Below are 20,655 nucleotides of genomic sequence, written 5' to 3'. Positions count from 1 at the left end.
CAGGCCTGTTGCAGATCCTGGTACAAATGTTAAATGCCTGAATATTAAGTGTAGAGGAAAGGAGCTAAGTAGACAGAGAAGTAGCAGCACCATTCAGCATAAAACCACAGCACTCACTACTCAGCATTGCGGAGACCACATGCTCGTAAATGTTTTCTAGTTTTGTCTTTCTCATAGTCCTGTGTTCTGTGTTCCTTCTGTCAACCCAGGCAGCTAAAGATTAATTCCATCCTCGTGTTTCTGGATTAAAATGTTAAAGCAGAATTGAAAAAAGTTAGGAAAAAGTAGAGTTTGGGTTTCAAAATAGATTTTGGAAACCCATGGCAGAGTTAATACTTTGACAAAAAAAGAATGGGGTTTCAAAAGCCTAGGACCTAGGACATCAAACTTCTGGAAAAGAACATAATTAATCAGAGTACGAACGTGTGAACTGTGCTGGGACTGAGAGCAGGTGGATGGAGGGAATGGAGGAAAACAAGAAGATCAGAAGCCTCAATAGCACTAGGCAAGGTCCCTGTGACCACTGTCAGCACTGAGCTGACTCCCAGGGTGGAAGTGGTGGTGGTGAAGATAATCCCTGAAAAATCTGGGGAATAAGAGATTAGAGAGAATTTTTCCAGCAATTGCCAAGTAAATCTAGAATAAATGGACCAATTCACAAGTTCCCCTGTGACTAATCTGGTGCGGAAATCATAGACTAGAAATGGCTGCTGGGTGTGTCTTGGCAGAAAGCCTTTTACAAAGGGGACTTTTACAGAAGGGACTCTGACAGATGTCATTTTGAGACATCTCAAAGAAGATTTTCAAAAACTAGCTGGATTTTAAAACTGTAAGAGATGCTCGGAGCATAAGAGCTCTTCCATTTCAGAGAATGGTAGAAAATTATACTAAGTGAGTAAGTATAAGTTGCTTGAAAATGTGTTACTTGAGTGCTGCCTGCAGATTTGTGACTTACTGTAAAGAAATAGGATTATCTTTATGAAAGCACATAAAAAATAAATGGCTACGCTCTTCTTCATTCCTACGGCAGTCGGGTAGTCAAAGTACCATATCTTTGTTAGGAAAACAGAATAGACCCTGGTTTTATTATTTTGGTGTAACATTTTCAAGTGGAGATACAATGCATATAAGCATCAGCTAATGACTTTATTGATTCGAAAAGCATGTAGATATCTTTGAATTAAAAAAAACTTTCACAATTTTGAAATTCTGAACATACATACAAGACATGCTGGGGTTTTTTTGTTTTGTTTGTTTGTTTGTTTGTTTGTTTATTTGTTTGTTTGAGATGGAGTCTCACTCCATTGCCCAGACTGTAGTGCAGTGGCAGTGGCGCCATCTCGGGTCACTACAACCTCTGCCTCCCGGGTTCAAGCAATTCTCCTGCCTCAGCTTCCCAAGTAACTGGGATTATAGGCACGTACCACCACGCCTGGCTAATTTTTGTATTTTTAGTAGAGATGGGGTTTCACCATGTTGGCCAGGCTAGTTTGGAACTCCAGACCTCAGGTAATCCGCCCACCTTGGCCTCCCAAAGTGCTGGTATTATAGGCGTGAGCCACCAAGCCTGGACTGAGATATGCTTTTATTATAGCATTACAACTTTTTGGTGTTACCAAATCTATACATTTAGACACATTAAATGAAGCATTTATATTGTTCACAGTTAAGGAGTATTATATTTTTAAGTGATCTTACAGTTTTTAATATATTGACCTTTTGTTCTTTGAATCTATTATTGTTTTAACAAGGGATTTAAGTGAAAAGTTTAATGTTCTACAACTAATTTTCTTATACAGAGCCTTTGTAAGTCCCAAATCACTTCCCAGAGAGAGGTTTAAAAGGCAAAAATTATCCCCAAAGTTTATTGCAAGGATTAACCCAGAGTCTTTTATAATTATGAAACACATGAATGAAACATGGTGTCCTCTGAGCTTGAAGAATGCTGAGACAGTAAATCCAGAAACAGGGAAGTGCAAAGGCATGTTCACTTTCATTATTAAAAGTATTTTCATCTAAATTTTAGGTTGCCTAGTTAGCCTTCTTATTCAGTATATTTGCAGCAGAAATAGTTGACAAATTTACCAATGTGAAAAAGCAATAAAAAGTAACTTAAGTAGCAAATGCCAAGACCCTTTAAAAAACTACTAAGTATGTATGTGTGTGTATTGAATCATCTTTCACATACACACATATATTTAATTTTGAAAATAAATTATCTCTTAGGGGTTTTAATTTAAGGCAAAGCAAAACAAAATTATAATTATTCAAAGGGAAATAGTGGCAGTAAATCATATTGATGATTTTGCAATAGAAATAGGAAGTGAATAGAAACTGACTTTTAAAGAAAGGGGAAAAAAATATTCTCTACCCCAGATTGCTCTAACCAAATTGCAGGGGCAAGGGCAAGCCTGTGCTCATACACATACACAGGCACACACACACACGCACATCATAGTAAACTCTATAGAGGTGGGTATTTGTCATGATGTTGACTTAAACAATAAATTAAGATTTTCCATCTCTCCCAACTTGTGACCTAAATAATACTTGTTTTACCCCCTCTTTTTTGAATTATCTAATCATCAAATATCAGGAGGGCTCCAATAGTTTATAAAGACATAAACACAGAATTTCAGGATACAAGGAGCGCATTATACTCCACTCTCATTGTGCAGGTGAAGACAATAAGGTCCAATATCAGGAATGACTTAATCCAACAATATGGATTTTAAGAGTTATACAAACCATCTGACTCTTTCAAATTTCCCTTTTAGTTGATTGTCTTGGAGCCTAATAATTGGGGAAACATAGTAGAAAGAAGAAATGTCTAGAAAGGTGAAAAGCCATAATTTTGCCGATATATCTGGAATCAATGAAAATGTATGTTCCTTATCAAACAAGGTTACCATGAGTAGAAGCTACATGGGAAAATATTTGGAATATGAGGAATTCCAAAGATAGAGTTTTACCTTCTTTTTGTATGTCAAATAGGGAAAAGTTCTTAGTTAAAACACAAAAAGAAGGCACCTAGTCAATGTTGGTTGAACTGAATTGCCCTTGGCAGGCATAAAGTAATGAGCTTCATTATTCGTAGTACTGGAGCAGAGAGAGCCAAGAGATGTTCTAGTCCAGGGTTTCTCGATGCCAGCATTATTGCCATTTGAGGCTGGATAACTCTTTGTTGTCGGGGAATGTACTGGGCATTGCAGGATTTTTGGCAGTATCCTTGGCCTGCACCTACTAAATGCTAGTAGCACCCCACTTTCTCAGTTGTAAAATCATCTCTGGTTGAGAATCACTGATCTGGTTCCCTTCCCTCATTTCACTGATGAGATTCAGGTTTCACAAATGCACAGAGTAGAGGTGATTAACCACAATGTCACAACCAGAATACACACTTCAAAACTGTTTCTGCAAAACCAAGCTGCCCTAGCTTTCCTTTGGTTCTATTATGCATAAAAATGAATCATGTCATCAGATCCTGCCTGCATGTGGTTTTTGACATGGGAAATTTAAACTAGCTTGACTCTACCATGCCCTGCAGTGGGCCAGTCTTCAACCACAAGCAATTCATGGAGACCTAGGCTTAAGAGAGAGAAAAACAACTCTATTTTTTTGAACTTAACCCAGTGTAATAAACATCATATAATTTTGCTTTCCTTTTGCAGATAAATATGCTAAACCTCCCAACCTTCTTTTCATTTATTTTTTTTTTTTTTTTTTGGGACAGAGTCTCACTCTGTTGCCCAGGTTAGAGTGCAATGGTGTGATCTTGGCTCGTGGCAACCTCTGTCTGCTGGATTCAAGTGATTCTCCTGCCTCAGCCTCCTGAGTAGCTGGATTACAGGCACCTGCCACCACGCCAAGCTAATTTTTTGTATTTTTAGTGGAGATGCGGTTTCACCATGTTGGCCAGGCTGGTCTCGAACTCCTGACCTCAGGTAATCCACCCGCCTCAGCCTCCCAAAGTGTTGGGATTACAGACCTGAGCCACTGCACCCAGCCCTCCCAACTTGAAATAAAAATAATTAGACAAGTCAACTCCTGGTAAGCTGTTTATTTACTACCAAAGGTAGTTTTTTATTTTCAAGAGAAAATAAAGTTTAAAAAAATTAAAGATCTTACGGTTCATAAGGAAAATTGATATTTGGATGCCTGAGCTACAATAGATTAAATTCCACTTAGAATGCCCTTTTGTGAAAATTAGGACATTATTTTTAAAAACTCTAAAACCTACCAGTAATCCCATCCCCAAAGAAACACCCAACTTTCAACTTACAAACTTAGTATAGGTTTCCCTTTCCATGAAGTCTTTGAAATAGACAAAAATACATTTCTTTTTAAAAAATAATTCTTGGGGTTTTCTTTCTATACATTTATTTTAAATGATCTGCATCACTAGCTTGATTCTGTTCTCCATAGGCTGAACTTCACAAGCTGTCTTTTGTTTTATTTTAGTGGAATTCAAAACACAGTTTGATTACCAGCTTTAGCTCTTTGCTTCTCCTATGCCTTCTTTTGGTTGCTCTTCTCTTTAGGATTTATTGTTTTTCCTGCCTAAATTGCTTATTTTAAGATATTTTATCTTGGGTCACAGAGAGGAAAGAGAAGGTTCCCAATTATCTTCATATAACTCATCTTCAAACTTATTTATCTTGTCATATTTTAGGTTTGTCCTCATTCAAAATCTGTCTATAACACATATTTTAAATACATGCCAATACCTCCAAGGTTGAGAGACTGTAAAATGTTTTTAAACACATTAAACTTAGTGTCATGCGCGTCTGTGTGAAGAGACCACCAAACAGGCTTTGTGTGGGCAATAAAGCTTTTCAATCACCTGGGTGCAGGTGGGCTGAGTCCGAAAAGAGAGTCAGCCTGCCTGCACCCAGGTGATTAAAAAGCTTTATTGCTCACGCAAAGCCTGCTTGGTGGTCTCTTCACACGGATGTGCATGACATTTTGGTGCCGTGACTCGGATCAGGAGACCTCCCTTGGGAGATCAATCCCCTGTCCTCCTGCTCTTTGCTCCATGAGAAAGATCCACCTACGACCTTAGGTTCTCAGATCCACCAGCCCAAGGAACATCTCACCAATTTTAAATCGGGTAAGCGGCCCCTTTTTACTCTCTCTCTCTATCCCTCAACCTCTTTCTCCTGTCAATCTTGACACCACACTTCAATCTTTCCCTTCTCTTAATTTCAGTCCCTTTCCTTTTCTGGTAAAGACGAAGGAGACGCATTTTATCCGTGGACCCAAAACTCTGGCACCAGTCACGGACTCGGGAAGGCAGCCTTCCCTTGGTGTTTAATCGTTGTGGGGATGCTTCTCTGATTATTCACCCACATTTCAGAGGTGTCTGACCACGCAGGGACGCCTGCCTTGGTCCTTCACCCTTAGTATCAAGTCCCACTTTTATGGGGGTGGGGAATAACCCCCACCCCTTCTCTCCCTGTCTCTACCCCTTCTCTGCTTTTCTGGGGGGCAAGAGCCTCCTGACCCCTTATTTCCGCACCCTGACCTCTTATCTCTGTGCCCCAACCCCTTATTTCCGCAACCTGACCTCTTATCCCTGTGCCCCAACCCTTTATTTCTGTGCCCCAACCTCTTATCTCTGTGCCCCAACCTCTTATCTCCATGCCCCCATCCCTTTCCTGCTTTTCTGGAGGGTAAGAACCCCCGAATCCCTTCTCTCCATGTCTCTACTCTCTCTTTTCTCTGGGCTTGCCTCCTTCACTATGGGCAACCTTCCACCCTCCATTCCTCCTTTTTCTCCCTTAGCCTGTGTTCTCAAGAACTTAAAACCTCTTCAACTCACACCTGACCTAAAACCTAAATGGCTTATTTTCTTCTACAATGCCGCTTGACCCCAATACAAACTCGACAGTAGTTCCAAATAGCCAGAAAACGGCACTTTTGATTTTTCCATCCTACAAGATCTAAATAATTCTTGTCATAAAATGGGCAAACAGTCTGAGGTGCCTGACATCCAGGCATTCTTTTACACATCAGTCCCTCCCTAGTCTCTGTTCCCAAGGCAACTCGTCCCAAATCTTCCTTCTTTCCCTCCTGCCTGTCCCCTCAGTCCCAACCCCAAGCGTCGCTGAGTCTTTCTAATCTTCCTTTTCTACAGACCTAGCTGACCTCTCCCTCCTCACCAGGCCAAGCTAGGTCCCAATTTTTCCTCAGCCTCCGCTCCCCCACCCTATAATCCTTTTATTATCTCCCCTCCTCACCTTCAGTCCGGCTTACAGTTTCATTCCTCGACTAGCCCTCCCCCACCTGCCTAGCAATTTCCTCTTAAAAGAGTGGCTAGAGCTAAAGGCATAGTCAAGGTTAATGCTCCTTTTTCTTTATCTGAACTTTCCCAAATCAGTTAGGATTTAGGCTCTTTTTCATCAAATATGAAAAACCCAGCCCAGTTCATGGCCCATTTAGCAGCAACTCTGAGACACTTTACAGCCCTAGACCCTAAGAGGTCAAAAGGCCGTCTAATTCTCAATATACATTTTATTATGCAATCTGCTCCTGACATTAAATAAAGCTCCAAAAATTGAATTCCGGCCCTCAAACCCCACAACAGGACTTAATGAACCTTGCCTTCAAGGTGTACAATAATAGAGTAGAGGCAGCCAAGTAGCAACTTATTTCTGAGTTGCAATTCCTTGCCTCCACTGTGAGACAAACCCCAGCCACATCTCCAACACACAACTCCAAATGCCTGAACCGCAGCTGCCAGAGGTTCCTCCAGAATCTCCTCCCCAGGAGCTTGCTACAAGTTCTGGAAATCTGGCCACTGGGCCAAGGAATGCCCGCAGTCTGGGATTCCTCCTAAGCCATGTCCCATCTGTGCGGGACCCCACGGGAAATAGGACTGTCCAACTTGCCCACTCGCAGAGCCCCTGGAGCTCTGGCCCAAGCCTCTCTGACTCCTTCCCAGACCTTCTTGGCTTAGCAGCTAAAGACTGATGCTGCCCCACTGCCTCAGAAGCCTCCTGGACCATCACAGACACTTTGGGTAACTCTTACAGTGGAAGGTAAGTCCGTCCCCTTCTTAATCAATACAGAGGCTACCCACTCCACATTACCTTCTTTTCAAGGGTCTGTTTCCCTTGCCTCCATAACTGTTGTGGGAAGAGCTTCGAAACCTCTTAAAACTCCCTAACTCTGGTGCCAACTTGGACGACATTCTTTTATGCACTCCTTTTTAGTTATCCCCACCTGCCCAGCTCCCTTATTAGGCCAAGACATTTTAACTAAATTATCTGCTTCCCTGACTATTTCTGGACTACAGCCACATCTCATTGCTGCCCTTCTCCCCAACCCAAAGCCTCCTTTGCATCTTCCTCTCATATCCCCCTACCTTAACTCACAAGTATAGGATACTTCTACTCCCTCCTTGGCGACTGATCCTGCACCCTTTACCATCTCATTAAAACCTAATCACCCTTATCCCACTCAACGCCAATATCCCATCCCACAGCACACTTTAAAAGGATTAAAGCCTGTTATCACTCGCCTGCTACAGCATGGCCTTTTAAAGCCTGTAAACTCCCCTTACAATTCCTCCATTTTACCTGTCCTAAAACCAGACAAGGCTTACAGATTAGTTCAAGATCTGCACCTTATCAACCATATTGTTTTGCCTATCCACCCTGTGGTGCCAAAGCCATATACTCTCCTGTCCTCAATACCTCCCTCCACAATCCATTATTCTGTTCTAGATCTCAAACATACTTTCTTTACTATTCCTTTGCACCCTTCATCCCAGCTTCTCTTTGCTTTCACTTGGACTGACCCTGACTAGTGAAACTTTTATATCCTTTACCGTCCTCAATCTTCAGGAAAGGTAGAACGGACTAATGGTCTTTTAAAGACACACCTCACCAACCTCAGTTCCCAACTTAAAAAGGACTAGAGAATACTTTTACCATTTTCCCTTCTCAGAATTCAGTCTGTCCTCAGAATGCTACAGGGTACATTTGAGCTCCTGTGTGGACACTCCTTACGCTGAACCCCCTTAGGCTCTCTCTAATTAGATGTCCTAGGTCCTCCCAATTCTTAGTTCTTTAATACCTGTTTTTTCTCCTTCTCTTATACAGACCTTGTGTCTTCCGTTTAGTTTTTCAATTCATACAAAACCGCATTCAGGCCATCACCAATCATTCTATATGAGAAATGCTCTTTCTAACAACCCCACAATATCGCCTCTTACCACAAAATCTTCCTTCAGCTTAATCTCTTCCACTCTAGGTTCCCACGCCACCCCTAATCCCACTTGAAGCAGCCCTGAGAAACATCGCCCATTAACTCTCCATACCACCCCCAAAATTTTCACTGCCCCAACACTTCAATACCATTTTATGTTATTTTTCTTATTAATATAAGAAGGCAGGAATGTCAGGTCTCTGAGCCCAAGCCAAGCCATCGCATCCCCTGTGACTTGCACGTATACACCCAGATGGCCTGAAGTAACTGAAGAATCACAAAAGAAGGGAAAATGCCCTGCCCTGCCTTAACTGATGACATTCCACCGCAAAAGAAGTGAAAGTGGCTGATCCTTGCCTTAAGTGATGACATTACCGTGTGAAAGTCCTTTCCCTGGCTCATCCTGGCTCAAAAATCTCCCCCACTGAGCACCTTGCGATCCCCCACTCCTGCCCGCCAGAGAACAAATCCCCTTTGACTGCAATTTTCCTTTATCTACCCAAATCCTGTAAAATGGCCCCACCATTATCTCCCTTTGCTGACTCTCTTCGGACTCAGCTCGCCTGCACCCAGGTGATTAAAAAGCTTTGGGCGACAGAGCGAGACTCCGTCTCAAAAAAAAAAAAAAGCTTTATTGCTCACACAAAGGTTGTGTGGTGGTCTCTTCACATGGACGTGCATGACACTTAGTATTCATATTCAAAGAATACCCCCAATTTTTGTGATGTTCTCCTCTATGCATTCTACCTTGATCTCATGTCTCATGAGCCAAAACAAATGTACAGCACAGAAAAGAAAATCACAAGCCAATATCTTTTATTGCATTTTCTAAGCATACTTATTAACAGCTATCACACAAAACATTTTAAGGCAGTTGTAGAATTGAAACTGTGTAGAGAGGGAGGGAGGGGATTACTGTAAAGAGTGTATCTGGAGAAGGGCACCAGTTTCATCAAAAATATCTTATGTATTATAAGACAATTTGGTACATAAACTGGCAAATAAAAATGTCTTCAAGATTCTCACCCACATGCCAAAGGTATGTAATTGTTACCCTCTATGGTTCTATACACAGGCTAATCTCGTTTCAAAATTTGAGGAGAAGGTTTGAGATAGAGACTCTTGTGAAACAAAACATATGAATGCACATTTTTTTCTTACAAACAAACAATTTTCTATAAGAGATGGAAGTCTTGTTTTGTTGCTCAGGTTGAAGTGAAATGGCAAAATTATAGATCACTGCCACCTCGAATTCTTGGGCTCGAGCCATCCTCCCACCTCAGCCTCCTGAGTAGCTGAGACTACAAATGCTTGCCAACACACCTGGCTGATTTTTAAATTTTTTGTAGAGATGTGGTCTCCCTATGTTTCCCAGGCTGGTATCAGACTTCTGGGCTCAAGCAATCCTTCTACCTCAGCCTCCCAAAGAGCTGGAATTACAGGCATGAGCCACTGCACGCAGCCAACAAACAAATTTTTTTAACTTTCTAATCTCAGAATAACATTTATTTTGGATATTATTTAAAATTATTTTTACATAGATGTCCTCTCTCTCTTTGGAAATGTTGTTTAATACTTTCAGATAAAACCTATAAAGAATTAAAAAATTCTATTTAACAAAGACCTATTTTTAAACTAGAGTGTACTTTGTATGAGAGGTTCTAAATATGGCAGTGGCCAATCTCCCTTGAATAAAAAACATAGGAACATCATGTGTTAACAAAACATAGAACACATTTGCATAAAACTTTCAAAAGGTCATTGTTTTCCCAGTACATTGGGATATGATCAGACACTACATATCCACCAACTATTTGTTAAGCAAATAATGCTTCAGACCATTATGATAGAAGTGACAAATAGGTCTTCTTTGGGTGTTTGCTGTTTTAAAAGCAAATAAAAATCTCTAAGATTTTTACTCCTACATAAGGCAGCTGAAGAGGGGCATGGAAAAGAAATTCCCGTTAACTGACAACTGCAACAAAATAATCTAAAGCATAGGTTACAATTTTCCAAACTTGATGTATACATAAAATCAAGAGAAAAGAAATGGCAAAAAAAGGGGGGCGCAGAGGTGCTGGAAATTCTATGTAAGAAGAAATGAGCCTATCTAACTGTATTTTGGAGGAAAAGGCAAATATTGTCTCAAAAAGATAATTTTTAAAAAAGATATATACTAAGAAACTAGTTTATTGTGCTGACAGTAATTTGTCTGTTATGTATAGAACGTAACTTGTTTATGCTAATTGTCTATTATCTCTTTCCTATAAAGGAAGAAAGCAAGGCAAAATAGAGAAAACTCACAAGGATTTCACTCCTTAAATAAACAACAACAACAAAATGGCAAAACTTAGAGAAGCCAAATCTGTGTTCATAAACCTTCCCAAAGCAAAGTAACACTGCAAGAAATTGCAGCTTTCCTCTTGTTAAAACAATCTAGCAAGCCACTTAGTCATTTCTACACATAAAAGGTTCATTTAAACATTTACCCCAAAGTATTTTTTAATAAAATGTTAGCAATGACAAAGTATAATTTTATGACATAAGAATATGAACCATCTTGATTGAGAAACCAATGTTGAAAAAGTGGTAGTTTGTGGCAAAGTCAGCGTTTTTCAGAGAAAGTAAAAGGCAGTATTGTCAGTTTCCCCTTTGACAAAGGTATTTGCCCTGTAATATTAACATGTGGGTGACATAAGGAAGGGAAGTTGAAGGTCACAGTTGAAATACAACTTGATGAATCATTAGATAGAAACCTGAAAGTCACTGACATAATCATCAAAGTTGAATGTCAAGCATAGTCCTTTTGGTAGGGAAGAGAGGCAAGTCAGACGTCTAAAAAAAAACTCAGAAGAAAAGCGGAATGAAATACTACAACAAAGAAAATTCTCTATAATTACTCTTTTATGTTCTCTGTGAGGTAGCGTGGAGAAAATTCTCTAAATGGTCATCTTCATGGAAAATATGTTCTCTCTCCCATTTAAACAGAGTAGAAGAAAAATAAATTTTAAGAGGCATACATGCTAAGTGTTATTTCTTACAAATGGAAAAAGAAAGAAAAATATTTCGGGAAAATCAGATGAAAAAATATTCTCCCTTTAATTCTATCCAAAACCTTTTTTCATACAATTCCTTAGGGCTTTAAGAAAGTAACAATATATCTAATTATATGAGTTGCATTATTAATTTATAAAGAAAGAGGGAGGATTTTTACATAGCACTTTATGTAAATGAGGTGAATTATTGCTTTTTTATATTAAACCGCAAATCTTCAATGAAATCCTCTTATCTAATTACACATATTAAATGATCAGAAAACTATCAATATATTTTGCAAGCTCATAAATAGTCAGAATAAACTAAATACCATTCAGCTCTTTAGTATCTTCATTCTCATCAGCAAATTGCTTTTCTGAGCCTGAATGTCTTCTGGATGCCCGTTAGTCCAATGAATTTTACTAATTATTTTCCAACTCTACCTTTAGTTATCAATAAAAAATATGCTTTAAACACATCACCATAGTTTTTAAATCCATAGATTTATAGCAAAGTGTGAGGACATTTTGTAATAACTGAAAAGCACCACAAATAGGCACAATAATAAATTAATTGAATAATGAATGAAGATTAATCATTAATTAATAATGAATGAGGACTATTTCAACTATTTCAGCAAAGCATAATCTTCATTTTGAAGGTTTTTTTTTTTTTTTTTTTTTTTTAAACAACCGTCTAAAATGCAATGATGCTTCCTGGCCTATGCCACTTTGATGTAAAAGTTGTTGGCTAGTAAGTTTCGATTACTTGATTATGTATTTGGTTTCAAACTTGGCTGTTAGAACTCAGCAGCTGTTTCCAGGCAAATTTTCAGCTCACAATCAGGTCAAAAGGTTGCCCAGCTGCACCTTTTTGAACTATAGTAAATACATTTCTGTCTAGTCTCATTATCATCTTTATTGTCTGATATTTTGTAACAGAGTTGAGAAATCATATTTTATGGCAATGAAGCTGCTAGGAAAAATTTATTGACTTAACAATCCCATCCAACATCTCCTGTCATGTGGAAATGACCCCAGTACAAGGCAGATTAGTGAATGTGAGCTACTTCCATTTGGCCCAACTGTCTGGCTAAAGAATTTTCCATTACATGGGTGGATGAGATCAGCTGAGTTTGGAACCATTCAATTTATTCTGTGGCAACAGTGTAAGAGAAGACAATAGTGACTAGAACTGAATTTGAGTACACCTTCTTCTGTTGAGGTTCTGATGAAGTAGCAATGCTGAAATTATACATTTTATTATTCAATTTATTTTTTAAGTAGATGTAAGCATCTACCCTTGAGAGCTGTTTTGGTATCTGCCTCCATTGTAGATTCTGGACACAATGAGATGATAGTTAAAGCTCAACAAAAAAAGGCCAGTTGATAATGCATGCCATTTCCCAGGTGTTCAGTGGCCCCAAGGTTCTATCTTATCTTTCCCTTTCATGCCAGGTCAACGAATAAGGCCAGGGGACCTTTGGAATTTACTTTTAAGTGGTATGCTAGGCTTCTTTCAATTCTGACAATGCATTGTCTGCTATTACTTCTCATGTTCCACATTCAAATGGGGATACAAACCAGGACAAATTGGTTGAAAGAAAATATAAATAAGATTAGATCTGTGGTAAGTTAAGATTTGCAAAATAGGTCACATTTTCAGTCAAGTATTTAGAAATAAATAGATTTATGTTATGATATAAAAAGAGCTTTAAACTTACTTTATAGTCAGAAAAAGCGATGAAAAGAAGTGGCAATTATTTTTAATGATAAGAATTTTCTGCACTTGAAAATGGGATTTATCATTTCAGTAGACAGTACATGTTGTAAATTACAGGTAGATTAACTTGATATTCTACAAAGAATCTTGCTTGAAGTAAAATGCATGAATTTATATTCACACAGAAGAATAAAGTTATTATTTTCCAGCATTGGATCATATTTTGAACAAAGTAGGTTACGTGGATAATATGTGAAATTTAACTGTTACTGGTTTGATTTTCATATAAGTGCTAAATTATTTTTATAAACATTTTATAATCATCCCATACTGTCTAAAACTTCATATTAAAATCCACTAAAATATTAGTGTCATGCAAGCAATAGATATTTCGTAAGTGCTTTTGTTAATGATAAAACATGTTTTCCCCACAGGAGTTTCCATTTCTGTTATGTGTGGAATTAGTGAAGGCAACCTTATATATCAACAAGATTTCCCTGTTTAATTTAATTTGAGGTCTATATTTTATTCCCAAAATTAAAATATTGCCTCTAATTATCATTTTTTATCATATCAATGCCCTCTAAAAAATTCAGACTTACCAAAATCATAACCTTCTCACAAAGTGTATATAAATCAATGGAAAATATTTTCATCTGAATTTTGTAAATATAAACTAGAATTAATCATAAAAAGTATTTGTAATGAACTTTTTCAAGGTTACATAGGGATTTCAGACCCAGTTAGGGTTAATCATAGATTTAAAGTAAGGCAAATTTTAGAGTTTAAAGGATCCTTAAGAGGTACCTAATCTGAATACCTCATTTTATGCATTAAGAAACTGAAGCCAGTCGGGCGCGGTGGCTCATGCCTGTAATCCCAGCACTTTGGGAGCCTGAGGCAGGCAGATCGCCTGAGGTCAGGAGTTTGAGACCAACCTGGCCAGCATGGTGAAACCTTGTCTCTATTAAAAATACAAAAATTAGCTGGGAGTGGTGGCAGGGACCTGTAATCCCAGCTACTCAGGACGCTGAGGCAAGAGAATCGCTTGAACCCAGAAGGCGGAAGTTGCAGTGAGCCCAGATGGCACCATTGCACTCCAGCCTGGGCAACAGAGTGAGACTCCATCTGAAAGAGAGAGAGAAGGAGAGAAGGAGAGAAGGAGAGAGGGGGGGAGGGGGAGAGAGAGGGGGAGAGAGAGAGAGAGAGAAAGAGAGAGAGAGAGAGAAAGAGAGAGAGAAAGAGAGAGAGAAAGAAAGAGAGAAAGAGAGAAAGAAAGAAAGAAAGAAAGAAAGAAAGAAAGAAAGAAAGAAAGAGAAAGAAAGAAAGAAAAACTAACTGGAGCCTAGATAGATGAAACCACTTGCCCAGGGTCACAGAGCTAACACGTCAGATAAGAGATTCTTTATATTTTATAAATATAAATTTAAATATAGTTTATATTTTCAAGAATATTGTTAGTTATCATTTTCAAACTAAAAGTTTAAAAGAGCATAACACCTTATATTCCTCTATAAATCTATTTTATTATGGATTATAAAATATGATGATCTTACATGCCCTGACTGTATTCAGAAAGTTTTTTGAATATCCTACATTGCTTATTAATTTCATATTTCAATCTGTCAATAAAATATATAGCCCATAATAGTTGCTGCATTTTAATATGACAAATAAAGATTTAAAATCTCTGCTATTCATTATGAAGTTTTATATTGCATAAATGTGTATTTTCATATTTTTCACAAATATAAGGCACCATTGACAATTCTCCATTATACTTCCTTCAACATATATAATATATAAGGGGAATCTAGTATAGACTTTTCAAACATAAACAAAATGAACAACAAATCCTAAGTATGACTTGAGCCCTGATTCTGTTACTATTACTGCCCAATCTGGGAGACTGCATTGTCTCTGTGTTAATATGAATCTAAACAGGACTTTTGTCAACTTTAATATATCAAATCTAAAATATTCCCTCTCTTCAAAAGGAAGCAAGATTTCATTTTATTTTTTGAGACAAGGTCTTGCTCTGTCACCCAGGCTGGAGTGCGGTGACATGAACACTTGCTCACTGAAGCCTCGACCTCCTGGGCTCCAACAATTCTCCCACTTCAGCCTGCCAAGCAGCTGGGACCACAGGCACATGCCACCATACCCAGCTATTTTTTTTTTTAATTCGTTGTAGAGATGGGATTTTACCATGTTGCCCAGGCTTGTCTCAAACTCCTGGGGTCAAGCAATACTCCTGTCTTGGCTTCCCAAAGTGCTGGGATTACAGACATGATCCCCTTTACCCAGCTGGAAGCAGGATTTTAGAAATAAGAATGCCACACCTATATGACCCATCCAATCAGTGATTTCATGATGTCTTTATAGAGAGTAACATCTTGGTCCCCAAAACAATACCAGCACTAAATAGACAAGTTTTAGAAGAAAAAAAAAAAAAAAACATTAAAATGCTTCAAAATATTATTCTTGAATTATTTAGGAACTTCTACTTATTATGCAAGCATTTTCATTACCAAATATATTCCAATCAAATGAACATGTTCTTACACATACTATATTCATAGAGACATCTTTATTTTATATAGTCATTTATCAAAATAGCAAACATTTTCTCTTGTGTACACTCACCTGTTCAGAAAAGAGGTCACTGTTATCTTCCAAATATTTACTGAAAGGGTTGGGTTCGTAGACTTCCTCCTCTTGTTTCAGTAATATTCTGGATTTTACAGGTACTGGGCGAATTACTCCAGGCTTAGTCTTCATGAATGTCAAATAAATATTTAAAAAACAGGAAAAAAAAACTATTAAAATGAACAAAGATGTGTATTGTTAAGTTATTCAATGCTGTTCTCACAGAAAATTTTTTTTTAATTTTAAAATGATTTCACAAATGCATAAAAACAGCCTGAAGTCAAATGATTTTAACTAATATAAGTTTAGTTAAAACTTAACTATAACAGCAATCAGTTCATAAAGATCTACTCTTGTAACATTCGAAATGCAAACATGTTCTACCCTTGCTGGTGCATTTGGTCAACAAATACTTCATATGCTCAATATTTATTGAGAGTCTTCTCTGTGTCAGGCAGCATTCTGGGCATGATAGCATAGATGACTTTGGTATATCCACCAAGCCCATGACAACTTTCTTTTTCTGGAAACTGCTCACCCTCCATGCCCCAAAATCTACAAAGCTGGGCCCCCACATGCCATGTTCATATTATAAACTGGGCTGGCTTTCTGACCTAAAAGAGTGGAGAATGGGTGGCAAAGAGATTGTCTCTCCCAATAACGTGGAACAGGGATTTTAACTGCTCTGCAGTAACTGTGGGAGACTGAAATTAAAGTATGTCATGTAGAAGCTACAGGAAAGCCTTAACACGACCTAAAAGGCAGATATGCTGAGATCAAGAAGGATAGAGCAAAGTGCATGGAGGTATAGCCCAGAAAGGAGAGACACCAGAGGGCTTTCCAGAATTTACTTCCCAAACATTCCAGGGGTCTACATGAATTTCCTGTCCTGAGGTTCTTTCCTTTTTTTTTACACTAGATTCCCTCCACACACACCTTTTTATTTAACTCAACTTTACTTCTGTAACTTGCAATCAAAAGAATTTTAGCTAACACATCAGTCACTCGAGATTCTTAAGCTTGTACCCAGTGTCGATTTGACAAAGAGAGATGGGGGAGAACTCTAGTTTGGGGTAATTTCAAAATGATGTTTCACAAACACCAAAATCTTGTTATCCCGTAAAATGTCACAGAAAGATTGATGTTTGCAAAATCATCCCAAACAATAATTTAATAAAATGCTGTGATGCTCTTTCTGTTTAAGCACTTTGCTGCAATCATTCTTCTCAACTCCATTTCCTTTTGGAAAATGGTAAATTAGCTCTTTTCAGTCAATTCTGATGCTCACAAGTTAAGCCTTAAGGGACTACATCTATCTCTCTGCTCTATAAAGCACCTGATATATTTTGAGTCTTGAATAAATGTCGGTCTGAAATACTTTATTCAACAGATATTTGGTCTTTCATGTATTATGACAACTGGGGAAATATAGATTGAGACAAGTCTCTATCTTCCCCAGACTGAGAAATATCTCCCACTTAAGAAACTCTGATTTTTCTCAAGGGGAAGAATGAACAAGTAACATCCAATTGTGCATGAAGTCATGCCATAGAGTATACACATGAGAGCAATATTCCTTCATTAAGTGCTGCAAAAAAAAAAAAAGTCCAGGCAGTTCCCTATTTCTATAGCCACCTGTAATTACAGAGATGCCTGATACCTGGGCCATGATTCAAAGTTTTCCACACCTCTGTCTCTTTTTTTTATTTGACTTCCTGCTTTATTTCTTCTTTCTTCTTCTCCTATTCCTGCACTTTCTCCTTCTCTTCTACTCCCTTGTGAGGCAGAAAATAAATGCAACTCCAGGACTCAGAGGCTACAAGGCTCTAAAACTAACATTGTACTTTAGGGGTTAAGCTTGGTGTCACTATGCAGAAAGATGGAAGCGGGGAGAAGAAATCTAACCAGCAGCACTTCGGATGGTAGGATAATCTCTGCCAGAGAAACATGACTGCTTGGGTCCCTTTATTGCAAGCAGGCAGATGTTTGGGGATATCCTGGCCTAGAGCCTTCCACTCAGATCATCTGTCTTGGGATCAGTCCTTTCCAGGGTGACATCAGAAGACAGACTCTTCTGGTTAGTTGGATATCAGATATATTCAGTATCAGAGTCTGTTACTGATGCTTCATATTTTCTTCCCACTAGTTTTTAAGCTCTTTAGTTCTTATGAGTTTCCTGGATTTGATAGTTGTCTCTGACAATTAGACAATAATTTTTCCTCCGTTTCCTCCACTCTGCCAGATTTTCCACATGTTCTTTTCTTGGACCCTGTGTTCCCAGGTTTGGACTATGTGAAGACTCTGAGTTTTCCTCATTCTATTTACTTACTTGGTCTTCATATGATTTCCCTGATTTTTACATTGTATATATTCCCTTTTTCTTTAGTCCTGTTCTTTGCTGCTACAACCTTAATTTGTTGTTACCCAATAGTCAATACTTCATAGATATGGAAGCCAACTCTAGGCAAAAGATGACTACACATAGTTTGCCTTTGACATTGTTCATACTTCTCATCCTATAATCTTTAATCACACCTTTCAAACCCAGCCATCTCTCAGTGATGGTCCAGTTAAAAATCTAACGCTAGTGTCCCAATTCTGAACCTCATGCACTCTCCACAGACCTTGGTATACTAACAAGTCAACAGCATGGTAGCCTCTGCACCTTCTTCATGCTTTTTCATGTGCTTCAAAACCAGCTTCAAAGTCCTTGAGGACCTACTGCAGCTAATGACATTATCATTGTCTCATAGACACAGGTTTTATATTCTATCAATATAGAATCAAAAACTGAACTCAATATTTTAGATAGATCATCTCATCAATTTCTTATAAATTCTGTGGGAGATTTAAAAGTAATAAGTCAGATGCCAAAGTCATGCAGTTAACATGTGAAGTTAAGGTTTAAATCCATGTTTGGTCTGATCATCATGCCTGTGATTTTTATCACTTCTGTGCCTATTCCAGGGAGGAAGAGTGACATCATAGAATAGATAGAAGCTTGAAATCATTGTTAAATATCCACCTCTCTGTAACTTATCCTGTCTAATCAACAACAAAGCTCCTGTAATTTTTATATTTTTTATGCCTTTAAAATATATTGTTTCTCTATTTTATTTCCACAGTCAACTGTCTCATCCTTGATTTTGGCCATTGTTAACTCATTCTGTGCCATTTTACTTTCTTTTCGTTAGCCATCCTAAATACTCTCAGAACATTTAGGACCTAATGTTTTCTAATGTTTTCAGTTCCTGGTGACTATACACATCCACACATCCACTCTCTTCACACACACACATACACACACACACATACACACAGACACACACACCTCTTCACCACCTCCTAAAATACTCCATAATTTGCATGGCCAAGACATCAAATTTTCACTGTGTCTCTGGATTTGGTTAAAAATTTACTCTCATGAAGTAGCATAATACTGTAGAAGGAAAGCAACATGGACATAGATTTTAGTTTCTGCAATGTTGTTAATAAACTGTATTACCTTGGAAAAGCCATTCAACCTGTATAGAACTTCTGTTGAAGGGTTGTAATTCTAATACACGACTATGTCCTTTAATAATGGGTAATGACACATTTTATTACTTATCTTTCTGACCCCTCAGGAATTATACCACACAGAGTTACAGCAAAAGGCTTATTTCTGCATATTCAAATCCATCATCCAAACAAGGGTCTCAAAGTGCCACTTAGAAAGTCTATAAAACAGCATATGTGAAGCAACTGGCACTGTTGTCATCACACATAAGTCTCTCTTGGAATATTAGTTAACTTCCCCTCGATTATTCCTCATACCTTGCTTCAAAATGTCAAATGGTGATGCAATCTACATTTGCAACAAAAAGTTAACTAATGTTCTATCCAATTAAGACATTGTCTGCTAGCACTTTGACCCTTAAAATGAAGGCTGTAGACCAGTATCAGCATCATCTGAGAACCTGTTATGAGTGCCAAAGCTCAGTGCCCGACCTAAACCTACTGAATCTGAATCTGCGTTTTTACAAATCCCTAAGCAATTCATGTACACATTAAAAGTTGAAAGACACTAGACTTGAACTCAATACATTAAAATGTGCAACTCATATAGAGATAGATCATTCTTAGTCTATCATTCCAGAGACATCCATTTGGCCTTGTCTTCGATCTCCAGACTGAAGGAGAGGCTTTAAAACAGACTATGCTTTATTAATTCCTAATCTATATTGCATCTTTGCATGTAGTGATCTTTGCTGGTACCTTTGGACTTCAAGTAAAGGTTCCCCTGAACAACTTCTCTAATTCCGAACAATCTAATTTGTTACATCTGTGTCCAAACAAACACAGAGGAAATTAGATTTATCAAGTTTGGGGAGTCTATAAAACTGAACTACTGTGAGATTGTCATTGTGCAGCAATATTACAACTAAACTAGCCTTAAGAGGCCCTTCTTTCATTTTTATCTACTATAGAATCCATAGAATAGTCAGACTCATGACTGATAGATGCAAATGACCCTCTAATGATGCCAGAAAAAGCAGTTTTGTAATTTTCTTTCCAGCCTATGTGGAAAAATAAAAAAGGTAATGACTCTCATAGCCAGCACAAAGGGCACAAGAAGAAAAATGAGAAGATTCTCCAAATCGAAAATATCAATTCATGAATATACTGAAAATTGATTTACACTGGGTATAGACATTTTCGAAGTGCCTGAAAGACAAAATAACTGTTCTGCAACTCTGAAGCACACCTCTACCAGATGTTCACTGGAGACATTTTTCCAATTAAGATCTAGTCTATGTCACGAACTATAGTGTCTATAGAGATAAATAAGATATATCTCCTGTTTTCAGAGGCTCACAATCCAGTTGAGTAAATCACAAGATAACCACAGTGTAAGTTGAGTCATGTCACTCATCTCCTAAATGATGTCCGTCAATTCTACATCAAGTCATGTCAACTCTGCTCTGAAATCTCTCTAATGCCTCACCTTTTTACTGAGAGTAAAGTTCAAAGCCCTGTAGTGCCTACAAAGCAATA

At 38.1% G+C, this 20,655-nt stretch overlaps 1 protein-coding gene across 12 annotated transcripts in view; it reads right to left on the bottom strand.

The window, feature by feature from the left end:
- The window catches only part of MLIP (muscular LMNA interacting protein), a 256,877-nt gene that overhangs the window by 50,812 nt on the left and 185,410 nt on the right, over positions 1 to 20,655 (bottom strand). For all 12 annotated transcript variants that reach the window (XM_021937387.2, XM_021937382.2, XM_021937392.2 and 9 more), the window contains one exon: positions 15,616 to 15,744. In XM_021937387.2, the coding sequence (XP_021793079.1) occupies positions 15,616 to 15,744 (129 nt within the window). The remainder of the gene's footprint in view (positions 1 to 15,615; positions 15,745 to 20,655) is intronic.

Source organism: Papio anubis, chromosome 6 (genome assembly GCF_008728515.1).
Source record: "Papio anubis isolate 15944 chromosome 6, Panubis1.0, whole genome shotgun sequence".
In the NCBI taxonomy this organism is placed as follows: Eukaryota; Metazoa; Chordata; class Mammalia; order Primates; family Cercopithecidae; genus Papio; species Papio anubis.
Note: the sequence above shows the minus strand (reverse complement) of the source record. Positions and strands in the feature narration are given on the sequence as shown.